At 40.5% G+C, this 17420-nt stretch overlaps 1 protein-coding gene across 4 annotated transcripts in view; it reads left to right on the top strand.

Annotated features, from left to right (window-relative positions):
• The window catches only part of MORC1 (MORC family CW-type zinc finger 1), a 163768-nt gene that overhangs the window by 141985 nt on the left and 4363 nt on the right, over positions 1 to 17420 (top strand). For all 4 annotated transcript variants that reach the window (XM_042903391.1, XM_042903388.1, XM_042903389.1 and 1 more), the window contains 3 exons: positions 2388 to 2534; positions 9932 to 10019; positions 11760 to 11813. In XM_042903391.1, the coding sequence (XP_042759325.1) occupies positions 2388 to 2534; positions 9932 to 10019; positions 11760 to 11813 (289 nt within the window). The remainder of the gene's footprint in view (positions 1 to 2387; positions 2535 to 9931; positions 10020 to 11759; positions 11814 to 17420) is intronic.

Here is a 17420-nt window from a genome sequence, read left to right as displayed (position 1 = left end):
AAGCATCTCCACGCTCCATCGAAAATAGCTCACCCCACTCCTGACAAGGTGCACTATCAGATCGTAGCATCCTGCTCGGGTGTTTTCAGGGCACTTATTCCTATTGTAAAGTGTCTTATTGAATCATCTATTTATTTTAATATTTTACATTCTACCTTGCTGATTTTGTATATTTTTCACTAGGACCTAACTCACTCCATAAGAGCAGGGCTGACTTGCTCACCTCTGTGTCACTGGTGTCCAGAATAGCAACTGACTCAAAAGATGATACATTTGTTGATTGAATAAATGGTCCAGCTTTTCCCCCATGATGTTGCTAGGCCACTTTATGGATAGTGGTTTAACCTAGAGTTATTTACTAAAATTTGAGTTAAATTTTAAAATCTATCCAAAAAACTAAAGCACATTGTGTGTGTGTGTGTGTGTGTGTGTGTGTGTGTGTGTGTGTGATATGTTTTAGCTTTGTATGAGGTTGTGTGTTGTTTTGAATCATCTTGGAATTATATCTACAGCATGAATGTTGGAACTATGGTCTAATTAAGACCATAGACAGTCTTTTCTTTTTAAGTTTATTTATTTTGAGAGAGACAGAGACAGCACAAGTGGGGGAGGGGCAGAGAGAGAGAGACAGAGAATCCCAAGCAGGCCCCAGCCTGCCAGTGCAGAACCCGCTCACAGTGAGATCATTACCTGAGCTGAAACCAAGAGTCAGACGCTTAACCTACTGAACCAACCAGGTGTCCCTAAAACAATCTTAGTGGAAGAATCTTATCAAACTCATTAATAGTGGTCATGATGATAAGGAAGATCATAATAACAATAATAATTAGGTGCTAAGCACTTTTGACTGAGCACTTACTAAGAGTAGGCATTGGGCTAAATTCTTTTCTTTAAGGTTTTTTTAAGTTTATTTACTTAGAGGAAGTGGGGGAAGGTCAGAGAGGGACAGAGAGAGAATCCCAAGTAGGCTTTGCACCATCAACACAGAGCCCAATGCGGGGCTTGAACTCACAAGCTGTGAGATCATGACCTGAGCTGAAGTTGGATGTTTAACCAACCGGGCCACCCAGGCGCCCCAGCATTGAGCTAACTTCCGGGGTAACCCTCAGCACAGTTCTGTGAGGTAGGCACACAGACTGCTTAGAAGACTACTTTAGGGGTGCCTGGGTGGCTCAGTCAGTTAAGCTTCCAACTTTAGCTCAGGTCATGATCTCTCAGTTCATGAGTTGGAGCCCCATGTCGGTCTCTGTGCTGATAGCTCAGAGCTTGGAGCCTGCTTCAGATTCTTTGTCTCCTCTTTGCCTCCCCTGCTCGTGGTCTGTCTCTCTCTCAAAAATAAATAAACATTTAAAAATATTTTTAAAAAGACTAATAAAATTTCAGCATAAAGGAATCTATAGTCAGTGGGCTTCCAATATTGTGCAAGTATTCTTTAATAGACAAGCATTAGTTACAGTGTTCTTAATCTTAAGTGAAATATCAGCTGAAGTTAGTGAATTAATGCCAAAAGTCTGTTGACAGTAGAAACACATTCCATTTGATTAAACTGTTATCCAATTTTTAAATGGCCCATCCAGTATAAATATACAAAACTTTTTAGAGCTGTGGTCTTAACATTAGCATTGAAAGGATTACAATCTCCTCCTTACTTGACAAGCAGAACCCTCCTCGATTGGACCTCTTCCTGCCTACATAGCTTTGTCTTCCAAATTGCGTGTTTTCCCAGACCTCCTAAACTTTTTTTGTTCCCCAATACTGAAAGCTTTGGGTCTCATTAACACAATACACTACACAAGAAACCCTCCAGTGGTAGTGCCTACTTTGCTTAGAATAAACTCCAGTTCCATCCCATGGCCTCGGGTGCCAGCCCCTGCCTCTCCCCCTTTCTTCTTCCCCTGCACGCCACCCCTGCAGCCTGGCCCTTAACTCTTCCAGCAGTCCTACCTCATTTCTGCCAGGGATCATTACACATCACCTGGAACACTCTTCTTCTTCCAGATCTTGACTAAGTTATTCTTTCAACGGACTTTGCCCCTTTTTGTTTTATTTCTGTATGTACCTTTTCCCAGGCTAAAACAGAACTTTAGTTTAAGATCCCCCTTCAGCCAATGAGACAAATGGTATGTGACTACTGTTGTTAAGAATACATTACTGTCAATTCTGTTTAATCGTGGCTCCCCAAAAACCTTGGAACAAGATTTGTCAGGAATAAATAGTAATTTTTCTAATTGAGAATTCATAAATGGTATTTTTTGGCATATTTATGGCCTTGCTCTCATTTGTGGTGTATTAACATTCCATTTGTCACATATTAATGTTTCTGAATTTATGAGTATCTAATGTGATGCCTACTTTGAAATTATAAGCCTCAGCTTGTTTTTGCACAGTGCACTGATGGAAAATTTAAGTCCACGTTCTGGAGACAGTGCCAGCTTTTCCGTGTATAGTGGTTGTGGAGTTACTTCTTCACTGACAAAGTCTTCTCAAAGCACATATGTCAAAGAAACAGTAAGAAAACTGACGTCCAATTTAAGGTAAACATATTTGCTAACATATTTCCATATGCTTTGTTGAACTTTCTAAGCAGTGACAACTCCTGATCTTCTTTTTTTCCCCCTACTGAGCCTTAAAGTTGTTAAGATTCAATAGAATGACTCTATGACTTGTCCCCTAACTACACTGATACAGATGCACCATGGGTTAAATGTCTCTTGAAATAGAACTATAGTCACTAACTGCCTGTTGTTATATGGTCTGGCAATATAGTGGATGTTCTGTCCTGGGTGTTATGAATTTCTTCCTTCCTCCCTCCCTTCCTTCCTCTTTCTTTTATTTTTTAGTTGTTTGGTTTTTGCCTGACAAAGACCCTCATGACATTTGTATGGCCTTCTACAAATTCTCCTATTGTAGCTTTAGATACTAAACTTACCAAGGGAAATTGAGTTTTACTTTTTGGTTCAGTGTAGAATGTTAACATTTGTGGGCAGGTTAAATGAGGAATTTAGATGTCTGGATCTCAGTTCCCAAAGAATGGAGAAAGAGAGGGGATAAAGTCCAGGATTTGGAATTTTTCCAAATAGGGACCAAGGATAGGAGGGGGCCAAAGAAGTTAGTAACAGAAGAGTGCTCTAAAATAGGTGACATATGGAGAGGGAGGGGCAGGAGCAGTAACACCTCTAAATTAATGGAGCCAATTGGTTTGGTTGGGGTTCACAGACTGTGAGTGGCCTGTGTTGTAAAGTGAGAGGCTTTCAGCCCAGGAGAACACACCAGAGGACCTGGCCAGAATAGTATTTTCCATTAAGACAGTTACTTTGACTTCCGGATCAGTGATGACTGCAAAAGCTTCCTGAAGAAGATAGCTGGCGAAGAATGAAATTAGAGAGTTGGCAAAAAGAAATGTTGAGGTGGGGCATATACATACGCTTTCTGCTCAGGTCCAGGCTATGGTCTTGTGTGTGAAAATAGGCTGCAAACCACTGCAATACTCGAACTCAGTTCTGCAGTTGTCCTGGGCTTTGTGGAAATTTCTATGGCAACATCCAGGGCTGTGGGGGCTCTGCATATGTGAGCATATATGAGCATATATGTTCCCTTGGGAACACATTACTAGTATCCCTCCTGTCCCAGGAGAAAGGAGGAAGCACTCTTGGTTCTATGTACGTGGATCTGCTTGGACTTTGCATCAGGACACATCTTCACTAATGATACTAGGGATCCAGAGGCAAGTTGTTGACCAAGAAATGAAGCCAGAGTGCTACATTTCTGAACACTTAAGTTTTGACCACTAAATCTGCCGTAGTACCTGAGTTGGCAAGCTCTAGCCTGGGAAAGAGGAGGAAGCAGGCCAGACCTCAGTGTTGTACAGGTATCATGAGGTTGAAAAAGGCCACTTGTCAAATGATCTGGATGGATGTCAGTCTCATACTGCCATGGTCTACAGTATAGTCCCTAAAGAATGGGATTCTCCAACCAGTTCCTTTCAGTATTTGTCCAGAAGTAATATGTAAGATCCTCAGTTTTGAAGTTAGGTAGCCATACATTTGAATCTTGGTTTATTCCTTACTGGTTCCAAGATTCATGCATGTCAGTTGAACACTACGATGCATCACATGCAATAAATTATATATGTGGGGCGCCTGGGTGGCTCAGTCGGTTAAGGGTCCGACTTCGGCTCAAGTCATGATCTCACAGTTTGTGGGTTCGAGCCCCGCGTTGGGCTCTGTGCTGACAGCTCAGAGCCTGGAGCCTGCTTCAGATTCTGTGTCTCCCTCTCTCTCTGCCTTCCCCCCACTCGTGCTCTATCTCTCTCTCTCTTAAAAATAAACATTAAAAAATATTTAAAAAAATAAAAAAATAAGTTATATATGTGAATGTGCCTGTATATATCAATAAAATGTGTGCATATTACTAAAAATGACCACATGTCTCGTGATTAGGACATTGCTTCGTGTGAACCAGGCCTTCTTGATAATAATAGCTATTGTGTTTGAGCTGTTAGTATATTTTAGGCATTCGCTCAAGTGTCTTGTATATGTTAGCTCCTTACTGCCACCACCTTAGGAGGTTGATATTATTTCTAACTTTTTAAAGAATGTATGATGAAACTGAAGCTTGGAGAAACAAACACACTTAAAGTCTCAGTTACACAGCTGCTAGGACAGGGCTGGGTTTCAGCCTAGGTTCCTTGATTTGGAGTCTCATGCTCTTCTTAACCCCCGTATTCACACACATACACACATATATATAACTGTACATATATATGCACTTACATACATATACATACAGAAACATACACATGTATGTAAGTGTGTGTGTGCATACGTGTACACACACATTTTGTAACACACACACATCCTTTGCTACTCTTCACACTAAGACCTGGAGAGCTGTCTGGTTGTGTTGCAGTAGAGTTTGGATACTCTGCTATATATCATCATTTTCCTTATTTTTTCCTTGGCTAATTTTTGTTATGCATTTAAGTGTATCATTACTATTAATTTTAATGTTACATGTGACCTAAAAGGAGATAATGTGATTGAAGGTACTGAGACTTCAAAGTACATTCACTTCTATAGTTAGGCATCACTGGAAAATAAAAATTTCCCAGAAACCATCCTCCTGATGAACACATAGAATCTTTGGTGCTTGAAATCATCATACTATTACCGACTAAAGACTCTGAAAGCCAAACATATTAATAAATCAGCTCTTTTCTGTCCCAGCTTGAGTTTTTTTGTGGTGATTGTTTTATAGAAGTATTAAGTGGAAAAAGAATTGTACAGAACACAAAGCTTAACTGGAACAAAATCAGCTCCTCATTGATCAGTCTCCTCTTTTGCCTTTAGCGGTGTGTAGTATGTTTTCTCACATTTCACTGGTGAAAACAGATTTCTTGTCTTCTTTGTTACGTTTTTTCCCCCCTGTGCTGTGCTATCCCGTATTTGGTCCACATGTTATTCCTTGTGTTAACTAGACTTCAAATTTCTCAAGGCGTGAAGATTGTGGCTAGCTGTGTAGGATGTGGAGGGTACCATGTTTCACTGGATTTGCCTTGCTTGTCCCATTATAAGGACAGTCATTAGAATCCTTTCCCTCTACTTGGTTCACTTTGTACATGACTCCATCCTTATCCCTTTCCACACTGCCAAAGTGGAGTCTGGTCACTTCTGTGTAGTTCATGTTAATGGAATAAAATTAATAAAAATAGTAGTTTTCAGTGTTCATTTTCACTACCTGATAATACTCAGTTTAGCGTTTTCCTGTCTTATATTACTTTTTTTATGTGTATTAGTTTATTTAATCCCCAAATAGAATAACATCTTTGAAAATAGATTGGATTTTCCACATTGTGTGTGACATATATTAGTAGATATTCAAAGAATACTTTTAACGAAATTGAAAGGGACTAATGTAAAATGCAGTGAATTGTTGGATATTAAAATATTTTCAGATGATGGGGTGTGACTGAGTTGTGTTAAGTCAGAGGTAGATAGTCCTTGCCTTTAACTGCTAACCTTATAACACCTTGTTTCAGTTTATTGTTGTATATGTAAACTTGACAATCAGGCAGACTTCATTTATTTCAACTCCACAAAAGCCTATGTAAGCTTACATTTTAAAAGTATCAAAAATTAAATTTTAAAAAGGAAGTCATGGGGCGCCTGGGTGGCTCAGTTGGTTAAGTGTCCCACTCTTGATTTCAGCTCAGGTCATGATCTTGCGATTTGTGAGATCTGAGATCAGCGTGGAGCCTGCTTGGGATTCTCTTTCTTCTTCTCTCTGCCCTTCCCCCTGCTGACAAGCATGCATGCACTCGCTCTCAAAATAAATAAACTTAAAAAAAATAACGTATGGCACTTGTTATAGGTTGCTCCCAGTTACTGATGCAAAGGGAAGCCCACGAAAGTAAATAACACTAGCAATTGGGGTCTGTCGGAAACTGTGATCTAATTCCTGGGTTTAGAAAGTGAAGCTGTGCCGTTTCTATTCATCCTCATCTTTCTCTTTCACTGGGATGGAGAAGAGAGTTTCAAACCACCTCAAGTAAGAGGCTTGCTCTTTTTCTATGAACTAGGTTACTTTTTTAGAAAGAGCATCTGGATGAGCAGGTGCCTCTGTGTTTCCCTGCTCATGTCCAGAGAGAATGGAGCTGTATTAATGCAAGTAAGAGACTTTTCTGAAGAAAAAAGCTGTTCTGTTGAGAAGGGAATATGACTGTGGAGTGAAAAGGAAATGGCCCTTAGCTGCAGCTTTGCACAGCTTGGCCATCGCAGATGGAAGCGGTGCTGACCCATTGTTGGAGCTCAGCTAGTTGAACTCTTTAAAAACTTCCAATTCAAGCTTGCAGATATGGATATGGATTTGATAGGAATTCAGTGAGATGGGCATCATAGCGAAGGACCTCCTATGGTCCTGGATGCAAGTAACAGTTCTAGAAGATCTTTAGGATATTTGCTTCTTAAATTCTTGAGAAGAGAGATAGAGTTAAACAAAGACATTTTCCTGATTTTATTGTCAAGCCTGGGGGGTAGAATTGTGAGTAAATGCTCCAAGGGAAGAAGGGCTGTTTCTGGTGGGACAAGAGTCCTGTTGAAAAGGCGGACTTGACCCATGAATCTCCCAGAATGCACAGTGTCCACCTGATTAAGTGGATACTAGTGAACAGACACCAATTTATTCCTAGAGTTTTGTGCTGGCATATGTCCTTGAAGGACCTTTCATGGATTAGAGAATCACTATGACCGTCCTAAAGGACACCTGAAGTTTGTGAGTGGAGAGAGGTTTGATAAGATACAAAAGAAGATATCATCAAGGAAAATCACTGAAGAAAGGGACTCAAGACAATAAATGAAGGAATTTTTTAAGAGTTCGTAACTGCATTCAGACTCCTCTTCTGTGATTTTTAGTATCTTACAGTTTTCTAACAGCATATGACAGTTTTTTTCCGAATTTATCTTTCAGAAAAAGGAAAAGGTCTGTGTGTTTGTGCTTGGAGACTGCAGGACCTGTATACTTTGTCCTCTGTCTCATCAGTTTTGTGGGACAGAATCCCCAAGGGAAAAGCTAATTATCAGCAGCTCTGTGGAGGAGAGAGTAAAAGGCAGAAACCAGAGGTCCTAGGGGGTTAGAGACAAAGCAAAGTGCAGGGGACCTACTAGGGCCTGTGGTGGGGGTGGGTCTGTAATAATCAGGAAACCATAGTGGCTCGAGGTAAGAATAATTCCTCAACCAAAGAGTTTCCATGAAGATTACATGAGGTTATATATACTATGAAACATATAGTAGCACTGAACACCTTTCTAGCACTTTATAAAGAGTGGTTGAATGTGGCCAGGGGGCTCAATATTGCCAGAAAATACTTGTCCCCAGCACGTAGTGCGGTTGGCCTAGAATACTTCCTTCACATTCCGCTGCCCTCCTGCCCCACAGCCAGCTAACTCCTCCTCCTCCTTTAGGGCTCCCCATGATGGTGTGGGCCTCTGTCACAGTGCCCATGGTGTAATTCGCTTTCCCATCCCAGCATTTCTCGCTGTCTGTACCACCCACCAGCCTGACTTCCATGTAATAAGAATGTGTGGGTTCCCAGCATGGGGGCGCAATGCCAGGCTCTGTCAGGTGCTACTGGGAAAAAGCTATGTTGTAGCGGGGTTCAGGGACTACCTATGGGGTTAATGACCTTGAGTGTCTTGAGAAAATACGACACGGCAAAAGCTGTAAAACTTTCAAACAAAGTTGTGTTTTATTTCAAAATAATGTCTGTCTATCTTTAGAAATAATAGTATGTATTTGTGAGAAATTATTTAGACTCTAGATGATGTTTGGTGTGAGTTCTGATGTAGAAATTCCACAGGTTGAGAATAATTCAGAACTAATCCAGAACTTTTGGTCTCCCCGACCTGCCCCTTCAGCGCTCTCTCAGTCCCAACCAGATGCCGCCAGCATGTAATATTTGTTTCTCTGGAGGTACCTCCTTAGAAGATTGGCTGATTTGCTCTAAATCTAAACCCAAAAAAATGTATAACCACATGAGAAGGACTGTTGCTCAGGAGAGGCTTGAACCCTGTGTTGGAGAAATGGGAGGCTGGGTTTAGGGAGAGAGAGGAGTGGCTTGTGTAAAAGACCTCACCCCTTCTGCCCCACCAAACTAGCCGTAAAAGTGACCACAAGTCCCCTTTCCTCGGGACTCTAGTTACAGCTTTTCTTTCCATGCCGTCTGATTTCTGCTCCTCTCACATACCTGGGATCATTCTGAGGGGAGTGTGTGTTTGTGTGTTATATGTGATGTTGTGCCATGCTGAGGATTTTTAATGTTTTGGATTGAATCTCTTTAAAACTATAAATGAGTATTAAAACCAATAATACACTTAAAACACTAGGAATGTAAATTATGTGGGAAATAGCTATTTTACCTTTTGTGTGCCATATTATTTCACAATTGAAAAGTTTTGTAAATCCCTTGGGTAATTTACCTGAGGTTCTTAGAACCCTTCAACGTAAAAACACTCTTATACACCTTTAAGATATAGTAGCTATAAATTTCTAGATTTCATATTCTCCCAGGAATGAAATATGTGTCATCTAGGTGATTAATCCTAAAAAACCTGTCACACTACAAGGGCAGGGCGCTACTGCCTCTTGGCAAAATGAAGCACCTGTCAGAACAATGGCCAATCACTGGAAAGATCAGGGTTCACATAGGATTCCTAAGAGTATCCGCGTATCTGTGGATCCCTGGATAAAAGGAATTACTCTGGAGAGTTAAGTTCTTTGGTTTTCTTAGGGAAAAAAAAGTCACTAGACAATGTCTTTCCTCCAGGTATTTTGCAATGCTAAGTTTTCTTAGAACTTGAGTTCTCTTGAGAACACTCAAGTAGGTGCAGGGCGTTCCCGGGCTGCTTGATTATGGATGGGCATTGTGAGATCATGCTTGTTTTCTGCGAGGGCTCCATGCTGAGCGGGTCTCAAAGTCAGGAACTGTGAGATCATGGTGTGCGCCGAAGTCCTATGCTCAACCAACTGAGCCACCCAGGTGCCCCTCTACCTATCTTTTTTAAATTAACTTTTAATTTTAAGATAAGTGTAGGTTTACATGCAGTTGTGGGAAATAATACAGAGAGATCCCTTGTGCCCTTTACCTAGTTTCTCTCAGTGGTAACACTATCACAGAATCTTGGCATTGACACAAATACAGAACAGTTCATCACCATGAGGATTCCTCCTGTTGCCCTTTTATAGGCACACCCGCCTCCCTTTCCCCAGTCTGTGCTTTTTGAGGAAGACTTTGATGACAGTGGTAAAACCATTTGGTGGGCATGAATGTTCACCTTTGCCGAGATGTTTAACACCCAGGAGATACCCAGTTCTGACAGGTGAGTGCTGCATCACTCTTCCTGGTATATCACCATCTCTGCTGTGCTCCTATTCCTAGGGAGATTCTTCTGTACTTTTTTTCTGAGCATCGGCTACCATCAGAATTTGGCTACACATCTGTGGAGGAACTCATGGCAAGTTTTGAGGTAAACTGGCTTTATTGGAACTTTGAGGGAGTGACAGAATAGCCTAAACTTAATCTTCATTGAAGACACATTGTGTCTTCACCTAGAATGGCTTATGTGAACGAGGATGGGGATCTTTATACCAAATGGATGACTCCGAATGAAAACCAGTGTGCCGAGGTTCAGATAAACTTTGGGAAGGTCTTACAGACTGAGCACAGAGAAAGTTGCAGAAATGAAAAGAAATGACATGGTTTCTGCCTTCCCTCCATGACACCAAAACTAGTTTCTATCCCTTGGATACCTTTCTTCAGCCACCTTTTATGAGGGGCTGAGTGAGGATTGAGTAGGTCAGTCATGTCAGGTGTCCAGAGCACTAGTCTTATTAGAATCAGTCACACATCAGAAGGAAAGATGAATAAAATCTGTATTTACCAAATCTCCTTTGAGGGACGGTGCCATATTATGATTAGAAGGAAAACTTTGTTCTGCTGCCTGAGCTCACAATAGTTTGTCCCCAGGCTGCTAAGTCACTGCAGGCTGTGGTGAAGCTGAGTGAGGTGTGCAGGCCTGAGGCCGCCAGAAGCTGCTCACTGGAGTGGAGAGGGACCTTGGGGTACAGGAGGGTGGGGGATGGCTTCTCCACCTTCGTGCTCAGCATTGCTTGTGGAAGGGATGGATGTACATAGAATGGCTATTAGTGAAAAGAACACCAAATGATTAATTTGACAGAGGGACCATATGCCTTAATCTAATCCTGGGGAAAACCCCTTACTTTTCTAATCTGTAATTATTGTTTCTGCTTCCTCACCTTCTATCTCCTCACTTCATCCTTGCCCCTACTACTTCACTGGACTGTCTTGTGAGGCCACCAGTGACCAAATGCAATAGTCACTTCTTATCTGACCTCTTGGAGACCTTCAACCTAGTTGACTACTTTTTCCTTCTTCCTTTTTAAAAAATTTTTTTTTAATGTTTATTTTTTTTGAGAGAGACAGAGCGTGGGCGGGGGAGAGGCAGAGAGGGAGACACAGAATCCGAAGCAGCTCTGAGCTGTCAGCACAGAGCCTGACACGGGGCTCGAACTCACGAACCGTGAGATCATGACCTGAGCCGAAGCTGGAAGCTCAACTTACTGAGCCACCCAGGCGCCCCTACTTTTTCCTTCTGGAAGCACTTTCTTTGCGTAACTTCCATGACAACACACTTCTCGTTTTCTTGCTTTTCTCCCTCCCGTCTTTTCTGCTGGCAACTGAACTCCTTCTCTGGTTTCTAAATGTTGGCACACCTGAGGGCCCATTTCTGGGCCACTATCTTCTGTCTGTGAAGTCCTGTTTCTAGGTGACCTCAACGAGTCTGTGACTTTGAGTATTGCCCCACCATAGTGACTCCCCAGTCTATTTCTGTGGTATTCCCATTCAAGAAACCCATACTCCAACTGCCTTCTTGACATCCGTCTTGAGTACTTAGTATTTGTCATTTACTTTTCCTTCACTTTCTTTTTTTTTTTTCTATTGCAATTTTTTAACCATGTTGTTTATTAATTATGTAAACTGCCTTAATCTTTTTTTGGAATAAGGTGAGGTATACTTTAGTTAATTAATTTAATTAGACCCAGCCTTAAAAGACCCACAGTACCAATGTTGGCCAGTTCTAGGCTTTGATGCTTTTTAGTACTATATACTTGCATGTTATAACTCTGTTGTAGACAGCTCATCCTCCAAAAGTTAATATCCTGTTCTGTTATCATTTACAAAACAGCTGGAGCAGTGCCCAGAGCAGACAAACAAAAAGCTGAGAATGGGCTTCAGCCAGGTAAGCTTTTTTTCAATGTAGTCATTTATATTCTAAATGATCCCATATTCCAAAGGAGAAATAATATACATTTCCAAATGTTAGATTTGGAAGGAAATCAAATTTGCATTCTCTTATCAAGAATAAGATTAATGTGTAGCATATCAGATGTCACAAAGCAACATCTTTTTGAATTTTAAAATGCAAACGTTTCCACAGCATAAAACTTATGAACTTAGAGTAGGTCTATATTTTGAACAGAAAACATGATGACATCCTGTGTCTTTAAGAAATACATTAAATCCTCGAGACACTGGACTAAACCAGAAATCATTTGTAGATTAAAGTTTTTAATTATTTTGGACAACTTGCTATCTCTGGGGTTTTTTTGTTTTGTTTTGTTTTTTGGTATCCTATTGACAGCTTTTTAAGTTTATGGTTTTTCCATTATAAAAGTAGTTATAAAAACAATTAATCCTAGTACAAGTACTTATGCTCACAGCCATCTTCTGGAAAACTGTCATAATCGCATGCGAGCCTATAAAGACCAGGAGGTGCACGGCTCCCCCTGGAATTGTATGAAGTGCACAGAAACGGAGGCATCGCCTCACCTCTTTTGTAGGGAACGAAGTAGATTTGGATTTTCTTGTTTTATAAATGAAATCGAATTGTGAAGTAAGTTCCTAAAGACATGTAACCAGACAAACTTGCAATGAAAATTAGAACCTAAGCCAGATTCCTTCTTAGAAAGGCTGTATCACAAAGCATTTGAAGTGTAGGATGGGCCTAAATATAACACTCTTGTGGACATATTTGCCTCTGATGTCTCTGACTGAGTGCCTACTGGACTGTGATTAAACAGCTGGAAATGAAGGTTCCCGTTATTGTTCAATTGAAGAGTGAGGTTATTTTCTGAATAATGTTTGTTTAAAAGGAGTAACTGAACGCTTTTCAGCCTCAAGACATACTTGTCAGCATTTCCTAACTAGATTACAAGACAAAGTTTTCACTCAAAATATTTCTGATCCTGTTCGAGCACTAGTATTATTTTCATCAGTGAAGGTAAAAACTTCAGTTGATCAAGAGACAGTAGAGCCAGGCACCGAACTAGTCCTTTAATAGCCATTCCCTCATCTAACTCAACACTGGGAGGTCGGTGCCACTGTCTTAATGTCAGTAATGAGAAACTAGAGAGTCAGAAAGACAATATTCCAATGTCATGATGCAAATAAGTAGCAGATTCAGGAACCCAGATTCATCCCACCCAAAGCTCACTCTCTGCATCACTTTCTTCCATCTTCTGACCCAGACTTCATCCTGTGACAGAGTTTGCACGTGTTACTTGTAATAGGCGTACCACAGTGTCTCAGCCTTTTGGTATAAAAGAATTATTGTTTACTTACTAGAGAGCTTGACACTGCATGATGTGACACATATGGGGGTGCTGCTGACAATGAAAAGGGGAGGGTGTGGTGGGCAGGTTGTTTAGTGTCCCATCAGGAACTGTCCCAACCGTAAACCTGTGGCAGCCAGCTTGAAGAGTTACCAGTAAGGCTCCTGGATCTTCCATAGATCTTAATTTGCTGGTTAGGGAATTCTGATTTAAATACTTCACACCATGAAACTTAGAAATTTGCTAAGAATTAGGGTGTCACACATCTTAATTTATCCAGGCTTATGTATGTCCTTTACATACATAATGTATGTAATACAAAATGGCATTTTTCCAATGTCTATAGGATCAGTAATAGAGCCAGGTTGTTGTTGGGTTTTGGAGGCCACACTGAATAATTATTTATACACGGGAACAGTGTTAGCAGAGCTGATGAGTAGAATTCTCTTTGTGTTTAGGGCAAGTGGAATTCAAAGGATCAAAGGAAGCTAAACAGTCAGGACCCCATGACTTCCTGTTGAAACAGAGATGTTGCAAGCAAAATATAGCACAATTGGAATCATGACTTCTCCAATATGAAACTGCTTGGTCATGAGGATTTTATTAATAATTGGTAGTTTTAGGTGGATGGTTATAAAAATTATTAAAATCATGTTTTGAAATCGATGTAGAGGACAGATCTATGCAACTTGGCTTACGCTGCATACTTTTAGTAAAGATAGCTTCAACAAAGCACAGGAGGACCCTTGATAAGTTACAAATGTCTTTGGTCACCATGCCCTGGTTTCCATAACTGCTAATAGTAAGAGATTGTTTATGACCACACAGGTGGTCGTATGTGACCTGACCTGAGCCACCATCTTTTATTCTTTCCTCTCACAAACCATCTGCCCCATACAAAATGGAATTGCTCCATTCCACTAGACTGGCCTGCCTCTTAGCCTTTCCCTGTGCTGTCCCCCACGACATACTTGTCTACTCTCCCAGTCCACAGTTGGCCTCTTGAAATCCTGTCCACCCTATGTGGAGTCTGGTCAATGCTGCCTTCCACTTCAAGCCTTCCTCAGTCTGTCCATGTGACTTTCTGTATTCTGAGGGAAACTTAAAACCATTTTAGCGTTAGTTAAATTTTCTGCCTTGTATTGTAGTTGTTTCTTGTATTTTATTTTCTCCTTTAGTAGATTATAGAATCCTTGAAGTTACAATTCTCTCTTATCAAATTCTATATCCTGTTGCATTCACTCAGTACTTTTGAATGCATCTAGACCTTATTACCATTTGTGCACTGAGTCAAAGTTGATTGTTTCTGCTGTAGTGCCTGGCCACATAAAGGCTCACATGCATATACTTATATGTAGAGTACAAAATCTGTAGATCTTGTAGGACTGCCTTAACTTCTTAGGATTCTGGGGCTCCAGAGCTGCTAGAACTCGGACTTTTTAAATTCAAGGCAGAAAATTAAACTCTCAGTTGCATATCCTTTCTTTCAAATCCTAATTCTGTTCTGAATTAAAGGAGTTCGAAAAGAATTCCATTTTTGATCCTCCTCAAATACCTCTACAAGAGTAGGTTTAGCCAGCAGAACTAAGCTTCTCATCTTGTTACAATTCTCTACTCATCTTAATTAAAATGTTAATGCAACCAGAAGTCCTTTTACATTGACTTTGAAAGTTCTCAAAATTGCTACCTTTTATAGAAACCTTCTAGAGATGTTAGCCTGAGAAAAGCAGAAGACTAAATCAGAAAACTGGTTGGTAGTGTTTGAAGGAAATATAGTTTGCTTGGTTACAAAATTGTGAACTTTGAGAGACAAAATATGACTTTGAATGTAGTGTGCTATATAAACATTCCTTGTCATGCTGTATTTAACAGTGTTGTCTGGGGGTGCCTGGGTGGCTCAGTTTGTTAAGCCTCCGACTTCAGCTCAGATCATGATCTCATATTTCATGAGTTCGAGTCCCATGTGGGGCTCTGTGCTGACAACTTAGAGCCTGGAACCTGCTTTGGATTCTGTGTCTCCCTCTCTCTCTGCCCCTCCCCTGCTCATGCTGTGTCTGTCTCTCTCTCAAAAATAAACATTAAAAAAAACCAAAAGTGTTGTTATGAACTTTTTATTTTTTAAGTAATTATAGATACATAGGAAATTATAAAATAAGAGAGAGATGTCATATACCTTTCAATTTTTTCCTAATGCTTAGGTCTTATGGAATTATATAATTGTGGTAGAACATCAAAACTACAAAATTTACATTAGTGAAATATGTGTCTCATTTTATCATATGTGTAAGCTTGTGTAACCACCACCAAAATCAGGATCCAGAACTCCCACCACCACACATCTCCGTGTGCCATCCTTTATAGTCACATTGTGCACAGATAAGCACCTCAACTCCAGGCAACCACGCATCTGTTTTCCATCTCTGTAATTTTGTCATTTCAGCAATGCTGTAGAAATGGAATCATATAGCACATGTCACTTTCTGATTGGCTTTATTCACTTGGCATAATGCCCTTCACATCGAGCGTTATCAATAGTATGTTCCTTTTCATTGCTGATAAGCAATACCGTTGTTTTCAGATTTCTTTTTAATTTTATCCTATTATTATCATTATTATTATTATTACTACTGTTGATTTTATTAAAAAGTATTCCCTGGCCATTTTTCAGAATGGCAAATACTGTGAAGTTCTAGAATTTTGAACACTAAGAGCCCTGAGTGACTGGTAACATCTGAACTATCTGTGACCCTGTCCTTCTTATTCCGGCTGAGCTGAATTATTTACCCTACTCTACCTTCAGGCCATGGGAGATGTCACTCCCTGGGTTGGACTAAAGCCTCCACAAAAAAACATCTATGAAGCTTTCTGGAGGAGGTGGTTGTTGCCTTGTAAATCATCAACTTCCTGTAGGTTGAATTGAGGATGTTCAAAAGTAGGTTCCCTTCCAAGATCTCAGAATGTAGCCTGGGTTTCAGGACAGGATTGGTCTGCGTGCTTAAAATTCTCTTGCTGTGAATGTTGTACATCTGCTCTCCTAACTCCCCACTATTTAGTGACGTGTGGCAGGCATGGGAAACACAGAGGTGAATAAAACCAATTTTTTTTTTTTTTACATCGAGGTTACATTCTTGAGTAAAGACAGGTAATGAACAGAGCATAATGTAGCATCACATAATGATAGATACTAAACTTGTAAATAAATAAACGTGATATGCCATACAATAATTGTACAGGGCCTGGGGATAGACAGTGACAGTGCATGTTGGGGAAGGGACAGCCTATTTCAGATGCCGTGAGCAAGGAATACCTGAGCCAGCGCAGACCTGAAGGGCAAAGAATGAGCATTGTGTAGGTTAGGGCTGAACAAATGGAAAGAGAAAGCAGGAAAGGCGAAGGGCCTGAGGCAGGAATGAGGTTGGTATATTCCTGGAAGAATGAGGCCTGCAACTCAGTAAGTAAGGTAAGAATAGGTGGAGCCAGATCAAGGATTTCAGCATCTTGTTAATTCTTGGTGCCCTCACTCAAGTGTCCAGGCAGTTTAAGACTCTAAAATGGGTCCCTGTTCCCAAATACTCTTGATTAATAGCAAATGCAAAGCATAAATAATTGGAGGGTAAGTTATTGATATTAATCCATGTCAAGCATTTTAAGTCAGGACTTCAATGATCTTTAATTTAATGGAGAATCTGTACCCTCCTCTCAACTCTAATAATATCTGTGCCTCACTAGCAGCACAGTGCATCTTTTCCTATAAGACACATTTTTTGCACACTTGTGTTATCTCATTCTATAGACTGGAAGCTTCTTGAAGGCAAAGGCTGGACCTTATATATCTTTATATCACCTATAACAAAATTCCATGCCTTGAATTTAGGAGATGGTTAGTGAATTTTAAGTGGAAATCAAAATATTTAGGGGGGTATGGTTTGTTTGTTTAAAGGATTTTATCGAAAAGGGAGAAATACATGAGGGCAATGAGTGCTTAAAGATGCTGATGTGGACAGTGTCTGGGAAGGGCCAGCAGGTATTAGTGAGTGTCGGGGAGAGGGGAAGGGCAAGGGTAGACCCAGAAGACAAATGAAGCTACCTTACAGTTTTTCTGGTATCCCAGTCATATCTGAACACAGAACACTCCTTATTACAGAAACATTGAAATGTGTATCGAACCAGGATTTGCTCTGTATCTCTTTTCTCAGAATATCCCCTGGCCCTCTCCAAGTGTTGATACAAGCAAT

This window comes from Panthera leo, chromosome C2 (assembly GCF_018350215.1).
Source record: "Panthera leo isolate Ple1 chromosome C2, P.leo_Ple1_pat1.1, whole genome shotgun sequence".
Taxonomy (NCBI): domain Eukaryota; kingdom Metazoa; phylum Chordata; class Mammalia; order Carnivora; family Felidae; genus Panthera; species Panthera leo.
This window is presented reverse-complemented; position numbering and strand designations above follow the sequence as displayed.